Source organism: Urocitellus parryii, chromosome 13, assembly GCF_045843805.1.
Source record: "Urocitellus parryii isolate mUroPar1 chromosome 13, mUroPar1.hap1, whole genome shotgun sequence".
NCBI lineage: Eukaryota > Metazoa > Chordata > Mammalia > Rodentia > Sciuridae > Urocitellus > Urocitellus parryii.
In genome coordinates this window covers 39040010-39065535 of record NC_135543.1, presented here as the reverse complement: position 1 = coordinate 39065535, position 25526 = coordinate 39040010, and the positions used below count along the sequence as shown (strand labels likewise).

Sequence of the window (25526 nt, the reverse complement as noted above, 5' to 3'; positions counted from 1 at the left end):
AGTTTGCTTCCGCTGAAATGAAACGGGCTCCCACTATTGACATCACGTCATCCACCTCCTACGCCAACTGCACACTGGGCCTCCTACTGGTGTCCCAGGCCTGAATCACTTGCCAAAGAAAACCAGCCTTTAAGGAAAGTCACTCGGTCATGGGCAATCCAGCAAATCTTGATTCTAAAGTGAAATGGAGGCAATTTAAAAAAAAGTCTCATCCAGTGTGTTTCTTCCTGGGGCCAGGATCACTGCTCCCACCTGCAGGACCCACAGCCCTCTTACTAGGGACCCCTGCATTGGTAAACAGGAGTCTTTTTCATATGGGGAAACTCTTTAAGCTAAAGCAAAATATTCAGAGAAGCAGAATTCTTCCCTAACAGCCGCATGCTTCTCCTTTTTAAGCTTTTAAAAAGGTGGCAGGTGAATGGGCGCAGAAAGAAAACCTGGAGGCAACGAGGCTAGTGTCAAGATGAGGGAGGACTGTTCAGCTTGGGCACCCTTTCCCCAAAGGTTTCTTTCCCTTCAAAGCTCAGCTCGCCCTGGAACATGGAAGGCCTGGCTGGGTCACCCCACTCCCTGGCTTTTGGAGGGCATCGTTGGTCTTCCTTTTGTCTTAATAGTGACCTGTACCTTAGCCAGTTGTGTTTCTTCTCTTTTTTTCAGGAGTGTCTGCCAAATCTAGGATGGATTGGTGTAACATTATAACAGGTGGTCTTGGTTGGGTGGATGTTTATCAGGCAATACGGGAGATGTGAGCAAAGGGCTCTGCTCACTTAAATATTAACACAAACAATCACATCTCAATACTGGGGTTGAGTGGAACTGAGGAAAACAGGTCAACGCTTAATTCAATTTGGAATTTTCTAAGTTTTGGAATTAGTCATTAAATATGACATTTCATTAGGGACTGCTTACCTGGGATGTCAATTATAATATGCTGAGATGTCAATTATAATATGCAATTTAATTTAAAATAATTGGCTGGCTTAAGTCTTGGCACCCAGAACAGAATCCACTTGTAGTTGAATGTGGTGTAAGGGAAATCCAGTTTTCCTATTTGTATAACCAGCCCCAGATACCCAAGGTCTGCCACTTCATTCAGAGCCGGGCAATCCTGAGGGCTTCTCAGGGGCTTTGCATGATGTGGGGGAGGCGGAAAGTAAGTTTGAGAAACAAGGCTATTTCTCAAACAGAGAAACACCTTCCCCAGAGATGATCCATCACCTCTGGCACAAAGATGCTGCTCAGGATGCCATGCAGAGATGAACAGATTAACAGATTCATTTTTTTTCAACAAAAATAACAACCAAAGGCATTTTTACTTTTAAACATATACCACAGAATGCCTTTTCTATTTTTATGTGGAAACTGATACTGATGAGTCATTCAGGCGGGGGCTAGTTTCTGTGACACCCATATTCACTGATAACTTAGGGAACAAAAAGAAGCCCCAGACCTGGGCATATGGCCCACCATTGTAGGCTCCAGAACGTGGTGAACAGAAAATTATGGCCACTGGGAATGTTTACAGCTGAGACTCTAAACAGAATCTGGGACATGGGCACCTTTTTTTTTTGGGGGGGGGGATACTGGGAACTGAATCCAGTGGCACTTTACCATTGAGCTATATCCCCAGTCCATTTTATTTATTTATTTTGAGACAGAGTTTCTCTAAGTTAATTAGGGCCTCACTAAGTTGCTGAGTCTGGCCTTGAACTTGTGATCCTCTTGCCTCAGCCTCCCCAGTTGCTGGATTATAGGCATGCACCACCATGTCCAGTCATGGGCAACTTTTGGGGTGGCCACATGGCTGGCTGAAAGGAGTTTGGGTGCAATTATGAGTTCAAAATGAAAGGATTAAGCTTACTTGAAACCCACTTTGGAAAAATGGTAGTTAAAAAAAAAGACAAATTTAAAGGTATTCATCTCATCCATGACAAGAATTTCAGGTGTCATTGTGTTGAGGCACAAAACCAGTCCTGGACCAGCAGGAGGGAGGGGTGGGCATGGGTAGGTGAGCACAGCTGTTGACCCCTCCAGGGGGCTTTGGTATTTTCAACTTGGTGCTGCAGATGTGGCTGCTCTGGTGAAATCATATTTCACAGCATTTTATGGGAAGAATTATATGCTTTGGTGGGATGTATACATTTTGGGGTTCAGAAGTTATACTTCCTTTCTCTTATACCCTTACAATAGTAATCATTCTTTGCTTTTTATTTGATTCAACATGGACAGTTTACATCCAAGAAGAAGGTAGTTATGCTGTAAATGAATTTTATCTGACAATAAAGGACTGGAAAGGTCAATCACCCTATTTCTAGTTTCCTCTCATATTCAATTTCACCTTTAAGGGCTACGCTTTTGGCACATTCTTTCTAAAAGCCTCAGCATATGGCTTTCATCATGTTGTTCCCATCTCCAGTGACACCCCCTTCCCCCCATTGCTGGATAAAGGCCAGACTCTTCTGCCTTCCACCCAAGCCCCTCTGCCGTCTGGCTCCAACCTACCTTTCCTGCTCTCTCTCCCACTAGTTCTCCTTAAGAACACACCTTGTGCTGTTTTGCCTCTTTCTCTGCTTTAGTGTATTTTGCCCACTCTGACTTACACACCCATTCCTACCGCCCAGCCCAATGTTACACGCTCTGTCCTGGACCACCTTGCAGCCACTAGGGCTGACCCCACTTCTGAACACGCTGTCACACTTGCTCACCCCCCACATATACATAATTAGCCTGAGGGCTAAAATAATAAGGACTGTCTTTATTGTGGTTCCGAGGACAGCAGAGTTGGGGATGTCACATAGGATGCCTGGCAGAGATTAATGGATTAACAGGTTCATTTTTTTTTTCAACAAAAAATTACAACAGGGCTGGAGATGTGGCTCAGCGGTAGCGCGCTCGCCTGGCATGCGTGCGGCCCGGGTTCGATCCTCAGCACCACGTACCAACAAAGATGTTGTGTCCGCCGAGAACTAAAAAATAAATATTAAAAAATTCTCTCTCTCTCTCTCTCTCCTCTCTCACTCTCTCTCTAAAAAAAAAAAAAAGTACAACCAATGTTAGAGAGCTATTATTAAAAAAAAAAAAAAAAAATTACAACAAAAAGGTACTTTTACTTTTATGTGGAAATTGATACCGACGAGTCATTCAGGTGGGGGTTAGTTTCTGTGTCACTCATATTCACTGATAACTTAGGGAACAAAAAGGAGCCCCAGACCTGGGCACATGGCCCACCATCGCCTCCCCTCCATCCTCGGATGTAGTTTGGAGTGAATGGCAATGGCAATGTCTATGTTCTCCAGTTAGGACATGTGGCTTTGATTTGTCACAGCCCCTAGAGTAAATTCATTCCAAGATGAAGATAAAATAGACTATTTTGTGCCTGGTGGATTAGAGCCTTTCTGTTATTTCAAATGTAGTACTGAAGACTGAACTTTAGTCGGTGACTCACGGAGAGGGAGAGGTATCTAAGTTTTCAGGAATAATACCAGTACTAAGTGAGGGGTTGGCATCATTTTGAGGTGGGTGTTAATCTACACCAAGTGTAGATTATGGGTGACCTCTGCTTATCTCTAGGCCACTTCTGGCTATGAGTAGTTTGGTGTTCACAGAGAAACTCTGTGGCACCAACGTCTTACTGTTTAAGACAGAGCCAAACCAGGTTGTGGCATACACCTGTAACCCCAGCTGCTTGAGAGGCTAAGGCAGGAGGATCTCACGTTTGAGGCCAGCCTGGGCAACTTAGGGAAGCCTGTCTCAAATTGGTGCAGCCCATATGGAAAGCAGTATTGAGATTCCTTGGAAAACTTGGGATGAAACCACCATTTGTCCCAGCTGTCCCTCTCCTTGGTCTATACCCAAAGGACAGCATGCTACAGGGACAAAGCCACATCAATGTTTATAGCAGCACAATTCACAATAGCCGTGGAACCAACCTAAATGCCCTTCATTAGATGAATGGTTAAAAAAATATGGCATATATACACAAAGAGAACAAAGTCATGGCATTTGCAGGTAAACAGATGCAGTTGGAGAAGAGAATGCTAAGTGAAGTTAGCCTATCCCCCAAAAACAAATGGCGAATGTTTTCTCTGATATAAGGAGGCTGACTCATAGTGGGGTAGGGAGGGGGAGCATGGGAAGAACAGACGAACTCTAGATAGGGCAGAGGGGTGGGAGGGGAAGTGAGGGAGGGGGCAGAGGGTTAGCAATGATGGTGGAATGTGATGGACATCATCATCCAAAGTACATGTATGAAGATATGAATTGGTGTCAACACACTTTATATACAACCAGAGGTATGAAAAAATGGTGTTCTATATGTGTAACAAGAATTGTGATGCATTCCACTGCCATGTATTTAAAAAATAAAAGCAATTTTAAAAAAAGGCAGTGGGGGGTGGGGGGTGGGGAGGCTGGTGATATAACTCAGAAGTAGACTGTTTCTGGGTTCAATCACCAGTACCACACGGACAGAACCAATAAGCACAACATGGATTGAGTGGCAGCATGGAGGGCTGACTCCTGTCACATCCAGAGCCTTGTTTTGTGAGCAGTTCCCTGGCTTAAAGCTTTGCTCTGAAGCTGCATAATTCTCTGATCCTTGCTCCTGCACAGAAGTCGTTTCCTTTTCTCAAATGTCAATGACTTAATTCTTATCAAATGACACCGCTACCCTGGGCATGATAACACCGTCTCTGGTATGCACTAGCAAGACTGCTAACCTAGGATTAATAAACCTAATTCATAAAAAGGGAGAAATGGTGAGTTCTGTTCTTGAGTCTACAGAGCACATTGCTAGGGAGGCGTATTCAAGGGACTGCCACTGAGCACACTGAAATAATCTAATAGCGGGGGCTTAAATAAACTGTCCAAGGGGGAAGAGAGTGGGGGACCACAGGCACCGCCTGCTTTCACTGTCCCCAAGAGTCTGCAGGACACAGCTGTCACTCCGCCCTTCCCTGTGTATTTATATTAACTTCATTTTCCTGCTTATTTGTTCAAATGCATGTTGAACGCCTGTCATATGCTCGGGGAGCTTGTGTTGAGTATACAAAAACGAACAACTTGTGGAATTAGCTGTGATGGAGGGAGACGAATACAATTAAGATACAGATTGTTAAGGGTAATAACAAAAGTGTGTGCAAGGGCTCATGGGAACACCAGGAATTTACTCAAGGTAGCAGAGAATAAATTCATAGGAAATTTTACTGAGAAAGTCTTGAGGAAGAAAGAACAAACCGGCATGATGCTCTGGCCTGGGAGCTTTGATGATAAGGCAGACACTGGTGCCATTTATCAGACAGAAACTCAGAAGGGAAAACAGGGCTTGGGAGAAATCGAGAAGTTCAGTTTGGAGATACTGCTTTCGTTTTATTTTGTTCTGGTAGATAGACTCTAAAGTCATGGTGACACTGAGATCCAGACAAGAGGCAAAGAAGGGTGAACCCCAGCGGCGGGGCAGAAGATGAGGAAAGACAAGGGGCAGCATCTTACTGCTCACAGAGCATAACCATGACTGAAGGAAGCCAAAGGCGGGGGAGCACAACTGAGTCAAGATGGAGACAGGGCAGGAAGCCATGGGAAGCACTGCAGAGGTTCACCAGAGTGGAAGTTAGCAGGTCACTGGAAAGCTTAGCAAATGAGGCTTGAATTATGTGAGGTAGCTAGAAGGCAGATTCCAGTGAGTTGAAGCTAGAACAGGAGGTGAGAGTGGAGTCAGTGAGGTAGTCTACTCTTTTCTGGAACTAGTTAGAAAGGAAGGGGAGCAACAATTGTTTGAAAGGGATACTGGATGGAAGGAAGTATGCTTATTAAATTTTTTTTTTAATTTGGAGGAAACTTGAAAAATTGTGACTGGGTATGTATATGCATGCACATAACCTGGAGATTAAGTTACATGCACCCAGAGCTCAACTTTTATTTGAGGACAGAGAGGAGAACACACAGTTCCCACTGCCTTTGCTGTGCCATCACTGGCCACATAAAGCTAGAAAAATAACCAGTGATAGCTTACCAGAGAACTACTAAAGGAAAAATGAAATGTACCCAATAGAACCAACAGCTGGAAAGCTTCAGGTTTCTAAGCAAAGAAGGTCAGCAAGAAGTCAAACCCAATTCCAATCTCTGTTCAAAATCAAAAACATGGAAGGGGACTACTTTGTTAACTTTTAGAAGACTGTCCAGAAAGTTTAACTCGATTTCATGCCTGCTGGAATAGGCATTTGCCCTTCCTTTCCTCTCTCCACTCCCTGTGGTTTGGTTTAGTTGGGAAGGTCCTGAGCATAGATTAAAGGGTCAAAAATTTGTGAAAACTGAAAACAAAGTCTTTACTCTAAATATCCACATTTAAAACAACACATGAGAATTTCTTTTTCTCTTTTTTTGTGATGCTGGGGATCAGACCGAGGGTCTCACACATGCTAGGCAGTAGATGTTTCACACTGAGCTAGCTCCCAGCCCAAGAATTTCTTAATCAACAAAACAAATTATTGCATGGTTGGAAAAGAAAATGTACATGTTTTCAGGACAAAATTGCATACACTACATTACACTATATGTAACTGGAGTATTTTATAAATATTACCTATAAACTAATTTCTTTCTTCTGTTATCTATCTTTGTCTGATACTTCTATGAAATAAAAGACACACCAAAGTGTTTATGAAACAGTTCAGTGTGAGAATGGGGCTTGCAGGTATCTATTTTTTGGGGAAAAAATCAATTTTAGAGCAGTTCTTGCTCAACTCCATAGAAGACAATGGATCTGGAGACCCCTGCTTCACATACTTCCTTACAGTTCACAGGGGAAGATCCAAAGCACACACCTGGTGGGCATGGTGGTGGTGGTTGGGGGAATGTATCCTGTCTCAAAGATCTGCTGCTTGGAGCTGTGAGATATCACTAAAGAGACTTTGGAATACTCAGGTGGGGGTATGGATCATTTTGTTTCCATATTGATGATTCAGAAAAAAACTGGATTCACCTAAAACTGGACTCACCTTTATCATGAATTTTCTTCTCTAAAAAGCCACATTCAGGATGCAGTTAATTCAAAGAAAGGAGTTTTGTAATCATCCTTTCTTGAACTTTGTAACTTTGCCTTCACTGCATGCTCCCTGCCCTGTGTCTCACATTTCTTCCCATCCTCCCTTTCTCCCAGATAACAAAATCATTACAGCCTTAAGAAATCTTATTTATAAAGAGGCTTTTATGCAGAGTTCACAACCCTGTCATAGAGCTATCAGTGGGCATTTTCAGCCAAACAAATGAAATGAACCTCCATTTAATTCATTATGTAAGGTCAAGTGCGATTTACAGTCAAAATCCTGATTGTCAGATGAATATGTTTCTTTTTTCAGTTTTATACATTGATAACAAGGACCTAAGAGACCTTTTTCAGAAAAGCCCTCCAATCCTCCAATATTTAAGCCTCAGGCAAAGGAGACTGGGGGAGGAGCCTCTTAGTCTATGGCAAGAAGGGCAAGTGCTCTGAAAAAAAAAAAAAAAAAAAAGCTCCTGATTAAAACCTAGGGTGCTTCCATGGACTCTGGATAAAGTACACACCTTTGGGGAAAGACTTTCCTTGAGTAAAGAGTATAATAAAAGTTTAAGATACGTCAGACAACTTAAATAGTATTGTATCCTAAAAGCGGAGATCTGAAATGAGACTTATCCAATAGAATATTACAATTATCTTCATTAACATTTGAGTCATTGAGATTTTCCATGGACACCCAAGAAAACAAAATGCTTGGCCAAGAAGGTTTCATTTAAAAGCAACCTACATGAAACGGAAGGCAATTAATTTCGAAGTTACCAAAACACAATAATAATTGAGGCCTTATTTCAATTAACAAAGGGAACACAGGTAGGGCTTGCTTACAGAGTACTCTTCAAAAGTTGTAATTAAAATTAATTAAATGTCAAAAGCCCTATGAGACCTCATTCATTAGTGGGATCTTGAGTGAATGTTTTTGTAGAGCAGTTATTTTGAGAAGTAAATAATTGCTTTTGTACCTTTTTTTTTCCCCCTTTTGCAGTGCTGGGGAATTGAACCCAGGGCCTCTTGCACGCTAAGCAAGTGCTCTACCACTAAGCCACATGCCAGGCCCCACCACTTCCACATTAATCTTTTCAGTATCTAAACTTGAATATTATTACACCAGATTTATTTAAGAGAACCTGTTAGTGCCTTTTTAAAATATTAATATTTGAAAGAGCCCAAAAGACAAAGTAAAAATAAAAATTTGGAATACAATCAGCCTTCATAGTTGCTTCCCTCAGCTTATAAACAAACTTTTTCATAGAGCTTTTTTAGCTTGGGTAGTCACATGAGGCTCCAATACTATGTGACGGACTTGTCCAGGGTTATCCATGCCCAAGGAACGAAGTTACCCTGGTAACTTCTCAGCTTTAAACATGGCTATCCAGCTTTGCCTGGGAATAGTTTCTTGACAATTGTTTGAAGCCTTCCCTATAGCTCTTCAAATCCTCTAACTCCCCAGTTGAATACAGGATTATAGGTCATGGGATTCACAGGATGTCAAACAGTTCTGTAGTTCTTTTTTTTTTTTTTTTTGGTTTGTGATGATTACAAAATTTATGATGACATCGCGGCCAGGTAACAGTAACATAACACTTATGCTATCAAATAGAGTTTAGAAGTCAGATGAAAAGGTTCTCTTTTGAAAATCAACTGTTTTTGTAGTATCTATCAAATATGAAACTACCACAATTTAGGGGGGGATGTGAGGACTACAGGACCTTGGTCTGAGTGTCAAGGACGCCTCTGCTGATCCACTAGTAAGTAGGTGGATATGCTCATCTCTAAGAAGCTTCTGGCTCTTGTTAGGGCCTTATGAATCTAAAACGGTGACCTCTTCTCTGCATCTCTTAGTTAAGGAAGGATAGAGGGCCTCTAAAAAATCACTTTCTATCAGGCCCTGTGCTGGAATCCATCCTATATTAAATTATTGCTACTCTTTATTTAATGCTTACCAAGTGCCAGGGAAAAGTGCCAAGACTTTGTATAATACAATAATGCAGTGAAGAAGTTATTATCCCCACAGGAACTGACTCAGGGAGGTTAAATATTTTGCCCCAGGTATAAAACTGCTAAGAGGCAGAGTGAGAATTCTAATCCACATGTGGCTCTCAGACACAACTACCTGCATGTAATGCTTTATCTCCTAATACGGTGGACTATTTCTCTCCTTCATTCCACTAAGATGGGAAATGAAGACTCCCAGGAGACATGGTAACTCCTTCCATTTTTCCATCAGTTGTTCAGCCTGTGGGGCACACTCAGGACCTCTAACTTGTTATGTTAAATCAGTGTTTTCCAGGACCTTCTGGACTAGGCCTTTTCAATCTGGTATTATGTTCATTATATTCATCCTTTGAGTCTTATTTTTCTCAAACTCCAATAACACAATGTGCTTCAACAAGGGAACTTTATTTATGATGGACTTCCAGCCTCCTAATAAGGAATATATGCTACCAATTTATCTCAGAGCTCAGTACCTATGCCCCGTGTCTCATACACCATAGGGCATCACTGTCATCGATCACAAAGGTTAACAAACTCATCAATATTGCAGTATAAGTTGGTTGACACGAGTGGTTTGTAGCCTAGAGCCCCTTTTATAAATTTCCTTTCATCAGCCTCAGGTATCACTGTAATGGCAAAAACCAACCACAGGTGAATATAATTATTCCTGTTACCAGAGATGGAGGACACTAATCACTGGCATTTAGGGTCCCTGGTAGAATACTGCTGCCCAAATGCCTTTAGAAGAACTGCAACCTACAGTTTTGATAACCATTTGCAATTCACTGCATAGACCACAGCACTCCCACAGTCATTTTATTTTTAGAATTTCATGCAGTTTCATGTAGTATAAAGTGTTCCTATCACTGCTCTCCAAAATGGCATTTTCTAAAGAGAGAGGGAGTGGGGAAAGAAAGATTCTGAAGACTGTCACTTATAGAGTATATCTGGGTAAATGTTTTAGACATATCAGTCAATACCTAGAAATTAAAATGATGAATAAAGGCCCACAATGCTATGAAATGGAGGCTGTATTTAGAATAAATACATGGATCAATAAGGATAATCCACTTAAGGGGGATTGTCAGGTATTCCAGTCTGGGGGCTCCTTGCAAAGTTTTGAAGAGGCAATGCCAACACTTAGTGAGCTGGGCATGATCCCTCACCCTGCCATCTGCCCTAGCAGGTCTGGGGATACAAGTGGCTGTGTCCCTTCTACCCCTGGAACCAGAAACTGTTTATTTTTCCCTAGGACATTCCTGTTAGGAAGGAAATACCTTCTCATACTACAGAGAGGTGAGTGGCAGAGCTTTCTCTCTAAAAAAAAAAAATCTATATTAAACAACGTTTACAAGCACACAGGAGACCAGCGTGTAATCCCCAAGAGCCACAGATACAAAGTGGTGAACCAAATACATGAACAGGGCTCAAACAATTCCTCTGCCACTAAGGGTGCTCTGGCTCTGCAGCCTAGCTTCCCTGTGTAAGATGTGAGTGGGAAGGCCTTCTGGAGAACCATGCAGACCCGCCAGGGCTGCAGCACGCTGCGCTGTGGGAAATGGCAAGCATGATCGAGATTCATTCTCACTTTCACAGGAAGAAACAAAACCCATCAAAATCTGCTGGGGAGGGAGCATAAACATGTCACAACTTAGGATGCTGGAGCGGAAAGTGAAGAGTTGAGGAGCCGGGAGACAGGAGCCGACACCTCTGCACAGCCAGGGAGCCTCCAGACTGTAACCATGTGGCTGGGTTGAGGAGGCGGTTCATTCACCAGTCGCCAGCTTATGCAGACTTACGATGAAAGAAAGATACCTCTTCTCTGACTCTTCATTGCACCAGCACCTTCTCTTCCTAAGGACCCGGGTGGGAGTGGTCCTCTTCCCAGGTGATGTCCCCCAGCCTCACTTGAAAGCTCACCACTACCTTTACTTATTGGGTGGGATGGCTGTTAGACACAGGCCTGTCTCTTCTAGGACTCACTGCATTCTAACTCTCCGAGGCAGATTCTTTATTTAATTCTGTGGGAGCACTTGAATTTATGCTCCATTAAAGTTCCCTTTTGAAAATTACAAGCCGAAGCCACATCTAACAATTATGACGTTCTCTGGATCCCACACACATCCTAAAAATGGAAAATTCATTTCATGGTCACAGAACCAAAAAAAATATGACTTAATTTAAAATGCTTCATTTTTTTTCTTTAAAAATAAATTAAATGATTTCAGGTGTTTATAAAAAATTTTATGTTTATAGTGTTTTATAAACACTGGACATACTCTGGAAAGATTCTCTTACATCATAAGAAATTACAGTTTAGACTGGAGGCTAAAATCTTTTCTTTTCCTATGAAATCTGCATCAGCTTCAAATTTAACTCTAGTGTTTTTCTTTGAGCACCAAGGTCAAGATTGGACTTCTTAATATTTATGTTCTTACTCCTCTTTCATCAGCCACTGAAAAAACAAGTGATGCTAATTTCCTACCTCTAGACTTGACTACGTAAGTGATCCTGGATGGGACCACCTTGGATGAGGACATGAGTCAGTCAACAAATATGAGGCCCACAACATGCCAGGGAGGACCAAGATTCAGTAGGAAAAGCTCACACTGTCATGTTCCTAATAAAGATCAAAGTCTCAGCCTTCACATCACATCAACTACCTAAGCTGGATTTCCATGCCATTAAAGGTCTTACAGTGCTTGCTAGGAGGGGGTCCCTTTACTTTTTACCTGTCTTTTGGAGTCACTATTAGGGGACCTCTGACATGAATACAAGGATTGAGGACCTTAGTTCTACCAAGAGTTCCCCAAATATTCCATGACCTCTAATGAATACAGGGATCTCTGTGCTTGTGCCTTAGGGTCCCTGGAAGATCCCAGAAGGAGCATGGGAAAGTCCAGACCTGCAGTTTCTGGGAACCAGAAGTGGATTCTCTCTTGAGAAAACTTTGGAGAAGCGAAGGCTCTGTATGGACAGAGAAGCAGGGCACTTGGCATGAACTACTACTGCCCACCATTCAGGGCTGTCTATGTCCTGGCTCCAGCCTGTCAGTCACTGCTGCCCTTCATGCACCCTATCCAAACGTATTCAACTCCATCTAATCTATCCAACCCTGTCCAAACTTATCCAACCCTACCCAACCTTATCCAACCCTTCCCAACCTTATCTAACTCTATCCAACCTTATCCAACCCTATCCAAACTTACCCACCCTATCCAACCCTACCCAACCTTATCTAACCCTCTTGGACCTATCCAACACTATTCAACAGAACTTGATTCCCTCATGGGCTTAAGCATCCCAGCTCGCACACCCTTGCTCACTCTTTACTCGAAATGTTCTTCTTTCTCATCTCTGCTCTTTCAATCTATGTATATGCTCTAAACTTACTAAAATATCAGAATCCCCATGAAGGCTTCTTTATTTCATTTCCAACTATAAGTTTTTCTCTGTCCTCTGAATTCCCAAACATACACTGTGTCCCTCTCTTTAAAAATTGTTTGTCTTTTAACCTGTATAACAGTCATCTCTTTTTGTCTGTTACATTCTCCATAAAATTAAAAGGTCCTAAGGGCTCAGAGTCTAGGTTTTACTAGACTAGGTATTCCTAGCATCTAATCGAGTAATTCCATGGTTTGGAAACTGGGTTCCGCACAACCTAGGGGTCCAGAGAGCTGTCCCAAGACACCTGATGGGGGAAGAGAGTGGGTGGGGACATAAAAAAGAATGCCTTTTCTCAATCTGTGCTTTAGTCAGGTGGGTTTTAAATTTAATTCTTATATTGGGATTTATGTAAGATTTTTTTAAAAAAAGATTTTGTTAGAGCTAGAATAAAGGAAACCACTGTAATAGATATTGTCAAATACATGAACAGAATTATACCTAGTACCTCTAGTACTTCTCCCTTCAGATAAAATGAAATTCAGTGATCAAAAAATGAGTAGCGGAGGTTCAGAGTGGCTGTCAGTCAAAAACATGATCAAAACAGAAGACTCTTTTTCCTGTTTGTACTGAACCCCCTCTTTTGTGGATGTTGAGAACTGAACCTGGGGTTCTCATGCCTGCCTGATAAGCAAGCATTCCACCACTGAGCTACACCCCCCAGCCTCACCAAGCTCTGAGTTATGTTTAAGGTGTTTAGAATCACCTGGTTCCAGTGTGCACACTCCATGCATTGATCTCAATGCAGTTTCAGAGATACAGAAGAGTCATGAGGGATGCCAACGCCTCCTGATTCCCCTTTGCCTCCAATCGATGTTCTCCTCCTTCAATCTTTCCTGTACTATACGTGGCAAGTATCTACTCTGTTGCTATGGTTAAGAATCTGTTATGGTCTAGATGTGGTGTCCCCCCCAAACTCAAGTGTGACACAATGCAAGTACTGGGTTATATCCTTAACCTAAAAAGTGAATTAATCCCTGATGGGATTAACTATGTGGTGACTGCAGGCAGGTGGGGTGTGGCTGGTAGACGTGGTTCCGTGGGGGGCGTGGCTATGGGGTATATATTTTGTATCTGGAGAGTGGGGTCTCTCTCTTTGCTTTCTTATCATCATGTAAGCTGGTTCCCTCTGCCACACTCTCCCACCATGATGTTCTGCCTCACCTTGAGCCACGAGGAATGGAGTCAGCCTTCTACGGACCAAGACCTCTGAAACCGTGAGCCCTCAAATATACTTTTCCTCCTCTACAATTGTGCTGGTCGGGTTTTTTAGTCACAGCAGAGAAAAAGCTGACTAAAATAGAAGCTAGGGGGTTTGCTGCTCTCCTTCATTCCCACCGCTGCTTCATCAGTGAACACTGCTGGCCTACCTCTGAGCCATGTTCCAGTGCAGCTCATCTCTCCCTGCCACCCACTGTACCAGCTGCTCTGGGCCAGGCGTCATCACCTCATCCTCTGTCACTTTAACTGTCTCTTCCCTGGTCTCCTAGCTTCTATTCTCTCCTCCCCATAATCTGTTTTCTAGACAGCAGCGAAAGTTTTAAATGTCTCCTTCTTTTGTGGGGGTCACGTGGGGTGGGGTAGGTACTGGGGATTGAACTCAGAGGCACTTGGCCATTAAGCCACATCCCCATTCCTATTTTGTATTTCATTTAGAGACAGGGTCTCACTGAGCTGCTTAGCACCTTGCTTTCGCTCGAGGCTGGCTTTGTGATCCTCCTGCCTCAGCCTTCCGTGAAAAAAACTTGTGGAGAATTTTTCATCCAACACAGAGTACAACTTTAACTAGTGAGATGATCTAGCTAACAACTATATTTCATGGCCAAGTCAAACAAATTTGTTCATTCGGATCACCTTCCGTTGGGAAGGAAGTTTTCCTTTTTTAACGAAAATGGATGAGTAGATGACCATGCCGAGAGACACGGAGGGCAGCACACCACTCACAAACAGAGACAACTTACGGCTTCAGACTTGGGAGGCACTGGAGGTGGAGGTAGGGCGATTTCTGAAGACTTCATTGTGGCTCCCAGAGTCTCAGGGACAGGAAGAGGAGAAGTGGCGCACTTGGACCGGGCAGATCCTCTCGAAGGGTCACATCTGCTCTTCTCACTCAGAGAACGCGTGAGAGGCTGCCGGACAGGCTTGCCTTCCTCCAGCCACAGCTCTTCATAAGGAAGTTCTGACTTCCCCGGGACACCTGCTGATTCTTCGCTAGCTTCTGGGAAAAGGTAGTCACTCCCACTGTCACCAGAGTCCTGATAGGGCAGGATGTCATGAGGAAAGGGGGCCCAGTCTCCCCCCAGGTCCCTGCAGCCGTGAAGGTTCACTTCACTGTTGCCATGGAGATTGTTGCCATACACACAGACTGAGAGCCGGTGGAAGGACTGGGTGAGCTCATCCCGGGCATAGCTGAGGGAATTGGGCACGTGGTTGTGGCCAGAGCACCGGCCCTTCTTGGGACTCTTGCAGTCCTCATTCCAGTCAGTCTTCACATCCCGGACAGCCCGTGAATACTCATCAATGTCAAACTGCTCTTGGCAGATACCCAGCCAGTGATGGACCAGGGTTTCAGGCCATACCTCTCCCTTTACCAGGTGTTCTGGGAGGCTGAACTTGGGGACGGTCAAGTGCAAAGGGAAGTGCATGGGGAGGATCTTGTTGTTGCGCAGCACGCAGCAAACCACCACCGTCTTGGTCTGGATGTTCACAAACTTGTAGCGGTGCCCCTCTCGGATGAAGTGAAGGTCGTAGGGGTTTCTGGGTGGAGGACTTGGAACAGTCACATTCACAGGAAGCCTGGTTTTCTCCACGATGTTGCGGATGGTGTGTTCCCCTTCCTGCATCTGAAGCTCCAGGGGGCTTCGGGTGCTGAATCTGCCCTTGCATTGGAATGGAAGGCTGATGCTTTCGTTGGTCCTGTGATTCATGCAAATGAGGCATGGCATTTTGCCTTTTCCCAGTTTGCTGATGGAATTGAGCTTCCCAATCTTTTTGAAGATCGTGTTAAGTCGTGACTTTTCCTTGAAAGTCTTTGCATAAAGGATTTCTGCCTGACCCATTAGAGTGAGTTCATCCCCAGTACACAGGGTGATGTTGTAAACTTCAGTGTCCTCGTTGCACTCTCCTGAAGCCACCTATGACAAATCAAATTTCAGGTTGGTTTTCTTTAGTATATTCATACAAATAAGTAAAGAATCTTCTATCATGATACAAACACACACACACACACACACACACACACACACACCACACACACGAAATACTGTGCTTTAATACTAAATTTAGACAGTTTCCTTTATAATGTTTTGTAATTTCATTTTTTGGATGGTCAATATTTAGATGATTAACAAGTACCACTTTTCACCAAGATAATATTGGTTTATATTTTTAAATACCCCTTTTCTGTTCATCATCACTAGCAATTAGAGAAATGCAAATCAAAACCACTCTTCAGATTTCATCTCACTTCAGTCAGAATGGCAGCTGTTATGCATATAAACAACAATAAGTGTTGGCGAGGATGTGGGGGGAAAGGCACACTCATACACTGCTGCTGGGACAGCAAATTGGTGCAGCCAATATGGAAAGCAGTATGAAGATTTCTTGGAAAATTGGGAATGGAACCACCATTTGACCCAGCTATCCCTTTCCTTGGTCTATACCCAAAGGACTTAAAAACAGCATACTACAGGGACACAGCCACATCAATGTTTATAGCAGCACAATTCACAATAGCTAAACTGTGGAGCCAACCTAGATGCCCTTCAATAGATGAACTAATAAAAAAGTGTGGCATATATACACAATAGAATATTACTCAGCAATAAAAGAGAAAAAAAACATGGCATTTGCAGGTAAATGGATGGAGATAGAGAAGATAATGCTAAGTGAAGATAGCCAATCCCAAAAAACCAAATGCCAGATGTTTTCTTTGATATAAGCAGGTTGACTCATAGTGGGATAGGGAGCGGGAGCATGGGAGGAATAGATGAACTCTAGATAGGGCAGAGGGGTTGGAGGGGAAGGGGGTGCATGGGGTCATTAATGATGGTGGAATGTGATGATCATTGTTATCTAAAGTAAAGGTATGAAGACACAAATTGATGTGAATATACTGTGTATGTAACCAGAGATAAGAAAAATTGTGCTCTATATGTGTAATAAGAATTGTAATGCATTCTGCTGTCATATATAAATAAAAAAGAAAAAAATACCCCTTTTCTCCTTACACATGCAGAGTAGTCTATCATATGCAAATTATTATGGAACATTATCTATCTTTTTTAGTTATAAATAATTCCTTCATGAACACCACTGCAGAAATTTTTAAAAATTATTTAACTATTTACTACTGTTTACTTTAAAAAATTTTCTAACTTTTTAAAAAATTGGAATTGAGACAAAGGATTAAAAAACTTCTTCTTTTTTTTTTTTTTTTTTTTAATGTGTGGTTCTGGGGATAGAACCCAGGGTCTCATTTATGCTAGTTAGGCAAGCACTCCACCACTGAGCTACAATCCTAGCCCATAAAAAATGTTTTATTTCTCCATTAAAATTTTTTTTTAAAGAGAGAGAGAGAGAGAAAAGAGAGAGAATTTTTAATATTTATTTTTCAGTTTTCGGTGGACACAACATCTTTATTTTATTTTTATGTGGTGCTGAGGATCGAACCCAGTGCCCCGAGCATGCCAGACAAGCGTGTTACTGCTTGAGCCACATCCCCAGCCCTCCATTAAAAATCTTTTAATACTTTATTTCCTAGTTATAGCTGGACATATTTATTTATTTATTTATTTATGGTGCTGAGGATTGAACCCAGGGCTTCTCACGTGCTAGGTGAGTACTCTACTGCTGAGCCACAATTCCAGCCCCCATTAAAATTTTTTAATTATTTAAACTATTCATGTTCAGTGGAAAAGTCAGAAATACAAATACAAAAATTAAAAAATTCTATACTATCTTGCATATAATCTATCAAAATTTTTATATAAATAGAAAAAAGAAATGGTATCTACTATTTCAGAGATAAATACATATACACATAATTTTATTACCTGAGTTTCTAACTACAATCTGTCCATTTTCCATGTGTATCTACTTCATTGATTATAGCAGTGATAATATATGTGTTTGTGTAATTCATATATAATGTATTCATATATGAATGTATATATATTTTTATTATTGGACAGATGGGGTTTTTCCAATATTTAGCAATTATAAATAGTATAGTAATGAAATTTTTGACAGTCCAGTTATTTCCAAAGGATAAGGTACCATAAGTAAAAATGCACGGACAAAAGCTAAGTATATACAGGAAAGGTATAACACATATTGTCTATTGCATTTCAATGTTATATTTATTTATACTTTTATCAGTTGATGATAGTACCTATCTCCCCAAATTCGAGTAAGTTTATTTCATATTGACTAATTTGAAAAGTCAAGTCTGCATTTTGAATTTTTTATGTTCCCATAGCAAAGAATTATTCAGTTCAAAACTTAAAACAGTTGAGAGTTGAGAAGTTGAGAAATGCTTATATAATTACCAATATTTTCTCGTAGTACTTTGATGGTTTCATTTGTTAACTATTAAATTTATTTGACTAAATTTTCTTTGGTGGACTGTTTAAAGTTGGGATTTAACTTTATTTCTAAACAGTTTGAAGGCTGGTATACTTCCTAAATAACCATCCCTTTCATCACTGATCTGAAGTGTCACTTTTTAATCTATGCTAAATTCATTAAACACATACACTTTATGTTTATATATACTTCCATCTATTTTGAGGTCATTTATCCTAGTGATCTATTTTTCCATCATAATTATATTGCTTAAATTTCTATGCTTTTATCATAAATGTCCACATCTGAGAACAAAAGCCCTCACTTGTGATTTTTCTGACTAAAATATTTTTGGGATAGCCAGAAACAAGAGAAGCAAAGTCAAAAGTTAAAGGACAGACTGGCAAAAAGCATCTGCAAAATATAGCACAAAGAGCAAATATCTCCAATGTATAAGAACCTTTTTAAAAATGAGGGCCAAAAGTGCTGTAGAAAAGCCAGCAAAAGAAATGTAAAGCCAATTCACTGAAGAGGCACACCAGCTTTCATATCTATGAAAAGATGTTCGACTTCTTCATAATAGGAGAAATGTCAATTAGAATCACACTGAGATATCATTTCTCATCTACCACACTGATGAGGCTGTGGGGTAACTCCAGAACTCCTGGCCGTAGTTAGTGGGAATGCAACATGATACCACCCCTGTGGTAGGCAATTTGGCAATATTCAACCTAAATATGCATACATTTATCCCTCCACCAAGCAACCCTACTTCTCATGATTTATCTTGATGATAATCTTCCACAAATATGAAAATATACATGTACAGCGTTACTCACTACAGCATTATTTATATTTGCAAAATAAGGAACTGATCCAAATACCCAAATACAGGAAATTGACTGAGTAAACTACAATATACACATACAATGGCCCCATGTGAAAAAGAATGAGAATAATGAGTGCAATGAATTGATATGAAATGACTTACAGAATATATGGTTAAGTGAAAAAAAGCAAAAAGCAAAAAAGTCTATACAGTGGCTTTCTTAAGAAAAAAAGTGGAAATTCGTGTATGTATTTTTTCTGTTTTTGTAAAAAAGAAAAAAAAGAAGAAAAAGAAATACTGCAAAAAATAATGAAAATGGCTACTTATAGGAGGTAGGGGAGGAAAGAACCACATTGATGTTCTACATATATATTAAAAAATCACCAAGCTGGGTGTGGTGGGACATGTCTTTAATCCCAGCGGCTAGGGAAGCTGAGGCAGGAGGATCGTGAGTTCAAAGCCAGCCTCAGCAAAAGTGAGATGCTAAGCAACTCAGTGAGATCCTGTCTCTAAATAAAATATAAAAATAGGGCTGGGGATGTGGCTCAGTGGTCGAGTGCCCTTGAGTTCAATCCCTGGTACCCTCCTGCCAAAAAAATTTTACAATGTTCAAAAACAAACAAACTTAACTCTGAATGCAAATGGAAACAGATGACTCAAACTGTATTTTAAATTAATAAAATAACCACTTTGGGAACAGAAGTGGAGGAACAATCCAGTAACTTTGGAATCCTTATTCTCTGACCACATATTGCCCATGCCAGAAGACTACTTTTGGCTACATAATGTTGGTAGGGGAAAAAGACCAATAAATATGGTGTTTCTGTTAGTAAACCTGTTTTTCACAGGGACATGGTAGAATGTGAGTCAACTGGATGTGTATCATAGGAATGAAGGAATGAGTCAATGTCTTGGTGTGTTGAAAGTTACAGTTTTCACTGTGGAAGAAGAAACAGAAATGTGAAGTGGGACAAGGCAGGAAAGGCAAGATAGAACTCTGTGGGGTATCGATATTAACTTGCAATTTTCAGAAACTGTACACACTGGAACATACACATATAACATCTTTGTCTTTCTAAGCTACTAGAAGCTATGGCTCTTAGTATCCCCAATTCAGTGCCCAAACCACTCCCCATCAAAAGGAATTGGGGCTCCTTGAAGAAATGACTGATTCCAGCAGTCAGGCAGGAGAGACATAAGATGAGCTTGGAACATTTTGTTGTGCCAGAAAGTAAAGTGCTTATAAGTAATGTGTCAAGAGAACACAGGAGCCAGCCCAAATTGGCTCCCACTGGCAAAATCTGGGACAAACTGGGCATCACTATAAACATACCATAATGAATTATAATCAACTGAATAAAATAGGAATATCTAAGTCTCTACTGACGGCTAAAAGATTAATGAATGAAAAAATGATGGAAAGGAGGAGGAGTGGTAGGATTAGAAAATTTTGATGATGTAACTGTCACAGTAAAGGCTAGTTTTTTTTGTATAAAAAAATTTTCATACTATTCCTGCAATAATTCTTTAAGATGCCAATGATATGCATGGCTTTAAAGAATCTCCCAGAATATTTATTCACTGCAAGGAGGAAAAAGTCAATAATATAGAAAAGAAATTAGACAACTCCTTGGTAGGGTGATCAAATTTAATACCATTCAAGAGACGTATACCAACAACCTGAGATACTTACAAACTCATGGAACATTCCAGCCAAGACTGTATTAAGAAATCCTATCATGAGAAAATATTAGACAAAATGAGAAATATTCTAATAAAACACCTCGTATGTATTCTTAACAAAATGTGAATGCCATGAAAGACAAAGGCTGAAGAACTGTTTCAGGCTAAAGTGAAATAAAGAGAAAGGAAAAGTCAATGGAATAAAGTATACTATTGGGACAACTGAGAAACTTTGCTGAATGCACTGTGTTCATTTAATAAAATGCCCTTATTCTTAGGTAAAACACACTTAATACATCAAGGGGTAAAGGGCATAATGTATTCAATTCATTGTCAAATAATTCAGAAAAAGATCCATAAGTGTAATACCTATGTACATATATGCACGTACGTGTGTGTGTGTGTGTGTGTGTGTGTGTGTGTGTGTATAGGTAGAAAAGCTAGACCATGATAAAAATCAATGTGGCCAAGTGATCAGGGAATTTTCATACTATTCTTGCAATAATTCTTTAAGATTAAATTATTTAAAAATGAGAAAGAAGAAAGCAAAAAAATTAAAAAAAGAGAGACATCATGAAAGTTTTAGGTATTTTGCTGGCTTATTTTTCCATATGATCTTTAAAATCATTTTTCTGTGGTTTGAGTTGATAATTTTCTTTGAAATGTATTAAATCACATGGTGTTTTGACAAGAAGCGACATCATTAGAATAGTATTTCCAAAAAGGCACATAATTCTCATAATTTATTTAGATTTTTTATTTCCCTAATTAGTACTCATTACCAACCCAATTCATAGTGACTGAATGTTATTGCTAGTCTGTATGTCCAGTATCTTACTTAATAGTTTTTTTTTCCTTTCCAGTTGATTCTCTTGAGAATTTTCTCCAACTTTTCAATTTTCATTCCTTCTCTTCCACAACCGAGTGGTGGTGGTGAGAGTATTTTTATGTTGTTTTAATGTGAATACAGTCAGCATCTTTATATAAAAGTATAAGAAGTATGTTGGTTGGAGATGTTATCATATTAGTAAGTTATCTTACAATTCTCATTTTCTAAAAGTTTCTACAAAAATTTTAAAAATTTTGAGTCAAATGCTGTTTCAGTATCCATTAATATGGTCATGCTTATTTTTAGCTGTGTGTACTGTTTTTATAACAGTAGATTCCCATGCATTAAAATAACTCTACATACTTGAAATAATCTGTTCACCAACATGGCTTACTTAAGACCACATTGCATAATTCCCTTTGATAGTATTTGATCTATGATCTATAGATCTTAGTCACTGATGAGATTGGCCTACAGTTTTATTATGCCATCTTTATTATGCTTTATCAGCTTCAGGTATCAGGTTTATACAAGAGCCTGAGACTGAACTTGTATGTTAATAAAAGGTGGCGGGGTAAAGTAATTGATGGTGTTCATAATGCTTACTGAGTGGCAATCGCCTGTTAAGTGTTTAGAAAATGAGGTAGAACATGCTTTGTAAATAATTTCTCATTCTAGGTCATCTGGGTATAATTTTAATCTCTGCAACAAGCAATTTGTCAATCATCATTAGTACTATAAAAAAACAAACAGCTTTGCTGTTTCCATGGTGAAGTGAATTTCTCTGTAGGAGTCATTATTAAGTACATAAATGACAGCGCAATATTGTTTTAATGGCAATTCATGCTGATAAGGTTTAAAGTCCATTTTACTTTCAGACTCGGTACTCACCTGGCCCTGACATGGATGCCACGTGTCTACACTGGAGTAAGTCTAAGGAATATAAGTAAGTAAATGAGCAAATTTTAACTGTTTACTTGAAAAAATTCCAGATTGGCCAAAAACAAATTGCTAAGTAGGAAGACAGTTCCTGTTAACAATTACCGTGACGGCCACACGTTCACCACACCAGTCCAATATGTAGGCTACCAGTTTTCTTTAGATTTCACCAGTTTCTCCACTGGTGTGCTTTTTCCTTTTCCAGGATCAGACTAGTACACCGCACTGCATCTAGTTTTCCCCTCTGTGATTTTTTTTGGTTTTGCTTTTCACAACTCTGACCATTTTGAAGAATACAGCTTGGAGTTTTTATTTTTTATTTATTTTTTTTACCACTAGTAAATCATTTTTTAAAATGATAGCACTTGGCACATATGAGGGGTCACTTTCTTTTATTACACGATCTTTAGTGTTCAAGGCTTTAGTTATTTTCTTCACTTTGGTCTCCAAGAATTATTCTGCTCTTCATTTTGACTTTAGTATATTCTTACTGTCAGCCAACAACTCAGCTTAAACCCTATATGTAGATTAGAGGTCAGCAAAAGACTGCCCACAGTCCACATCTGGCCTACCACCTGATTTTGTTAATAAGGTTTTATTAGGCTACTGCCACGCCCATTTGTTTATGAACAGTCTATGGCTACAAACAGCCTATGTTTTGCATGACAGTGCAGTGCTGAACAGTTGTAACAGTGACTGTATGTCTGCAAACTCGGACGTATTTCTTTTCTAGAAAAACTTTGACAATCTTGGGTATAGATGAATGGAAAGAACCATAGCTTTGGAATTTGGTTGGCACATCACAAGTTTGAGTTTGAATCCTGCCTTTCCATTAAATGATCTCAGATAAAGTGTTTACTGTTTTTTTTTTTTTTTCTGCTGCTGCTGCTGTTGTTTTTGGTAATGGGGATTGAACCTAGGTATGCTTAACCACTGAGCTACATCCCTAGCCCTTTTTGTTTTTTATTTTGATTCAAGGGCCTCACTAAGTTGTGGAGGTTGGCCTTGAATTTGTGATCCTCCTGCCTCAGCCTCCTGAGAGGCTTCATAAGCAGGAAGGTGAACACACCATCCGCAACATCGTAGAATAAACCATGCGTCCTGTGAATGTGACTGGTACAATTCCTCCACCCAGAAACCGATATGACCTCCACTTCATCCAAGAGGGGCACCACTACAAGTTTGTGAATGTTCAGACCAAGACGGTGGTGGTAATATGGTGAAGTAATATTAAGTGCGTTATCTAAACAACTCTAATAGGTTTAATCCAGGAAACAATCAGGGTTTTACTCATAATAGCACATAGAACGAATACTCCACAGACAAGAAACCTTTTTAAAACACTGAAGTAAAATCTTACATGCACACACACACACACAAACACACACAAGGATGGTGTTGTCAACAAGCAATCTGTTCTCCAATGGACAAACAATGTGATAGAGGTTAAAATTCTAACTCTTAAATGGCAACCAGGATTGATCTGATTGATACACAAGTATTGTATTAAGATACAATACTTGATCAATATCATAAATGTTCTGCCAAGTTCAATTCTTATAACTCTTTTCTTTGGTAAAATGGCAGAAAATGAGAATGAGTACAGGTGTGCACCATCAAGCTGGGCAAGTAAGTGTTTGCTGTTTTGGACCTCAGGTTTCTCATCTGTAAGATGGGAACACCACCGTTATTTTGCAGGCTAAATGAGTGTTATGCACACAACTGCCTACAGTTCTTGGAGTAAGGTAGGCTCTCAGTAAATGTAGGCCGCTTTGACTAGGACTTTTATTAACAATAAAAACATTTTATTAATCATTCTTGTGATTCTGTTTTCCATTGCTTTTCATGTTCTGTATTTTTGTGTTGATTTCTACGTTTCCATCCACTACGGCTTTCAAGCCCAGACCCTTATTTCTAAGCCTTATCCTGCTCTATGTACTGAAGACTAGCTCAAGTTTTTACTGAATACATTATCCCAGAATAAAACTTAACGTTAGAATACAGCCTGAAATATCATTACAGATATATCCCAAAGGAAGTGAGCATGTGGAAGTGATTCAAAATATACCAGTTTGGAACAGAGGTAGTCTGCAGTATAACTCCCTGCTCATTGCTGTACTTCCTTTTATTGGAACTTTGTGAAAGACTTGGCAGTTCACCCATTTGGATAAGGATGGAGACGAGGATGTTGAGAAGAAGGGGTGCTCATGAGATTTGAGACACACACACACACATTCACCCACAGAACCAAGTATTCCCAATTAGTGTACAGGGGAGCCAATTTGCTATTTGCTATTCCAAACTTGAAGGAACAGCAAAGCACAGTTTCTTTCTATTGCATTCAATTGATACTATATTTTCCCTAATTTACCTTTGTAAACATACATCTTGCAGAATGAAGAAATTAGAGGTCTAATGAAGTACTGACACCAAATGAGAATGTCAGACAGTTTCTGAGATGCAAAGTAGACAGCACATGCACAGATTAAACAGATCAAAGTTATCCTTACTACATGTGGCTATCCGAGCACATTCAACAGTTTTGTGTGTACTCAGTTTCTTCTACTCCCATATATGAAAACGCATAACATATGTGAATACAATCTGTAATTCTATGCTTCCAACTCTGATGTCATCATTAATGCTAGCAATTAGCCTGCATAAATTACAAGACTAACATACCAACCAATTTTGTGGTCCCTGTCAGTGACAGATGAGGAATCTCATAAATAAATGCCCTTCCTTTGGCAGTTGAGCCAAACAATCTCCTTAGGTTTCTACAGATGTGATTTATTTGCATAATGTCTTTCCTTTTTTATTTTTTAATAGCAAAAGAAACAATGTGTTCTAAGTGCTTTGGCATGTGTGCCTGGTTAACATTTCCAGTTTCAATGTTTCCTGAGAGGAAGTAATTCAAAGTGTGTTATCTAAACAACGCTAATAGGTCTAATCCAGGAAACGATCAGGGTTTTAATAATAACACGCAGAAGTAATAATCCATGGTCAAGAAACATTTTAAAACACTAAAGTAAAATCTTACATGCGTGCACACATGCACACACACAATGATGGTGTTGGCAATAGGCAATCTGTTCTTTAATGGCCAAACAAAATGATAGAGGTTAAAATTCCAACTCTTAAATGGCAACCAGGATTTATTGGATTGATAAATAGATTAAAATACAATACTT

The 25526-nt window shown here is 40.1% G+C and overlaps 1 protein-coding gene and 1 non-coding gene across 3 annotated transcripts in view; both read right to left on the bottom strand.

Annotated features, from left to right (window-relative positions):
* Positions 1 to 25526, bottom strand: part of Garem1 (GRB2 associated regulator of MAPK1 subtype 1) — a 192735-nt gene that overhangs the window by 7845 nt on the left and 159364 nt on the right. For both annotated transcript variants that reach the window (XM_026400755.2, XM_026400757.2), the window contains exon 4: positions 14452 to 15624. In XM_026400755.2, coding sequence (XP_026256540.2) covers positions 14452 to 15624 — 1173 coding nt within the window. The remainder of the gene's footprint in view (positions 1 to 14451; positions 15625 to 25526) is intronic.
* Trnaa-agc (transfer RNA alanine (anticodon AGC)) lies at positions 8030 to 8103 on the bottom strand. Its single transcript has one exon. It is a non-coding gene; the product is annotated as a tRNA-Ala (tRNA).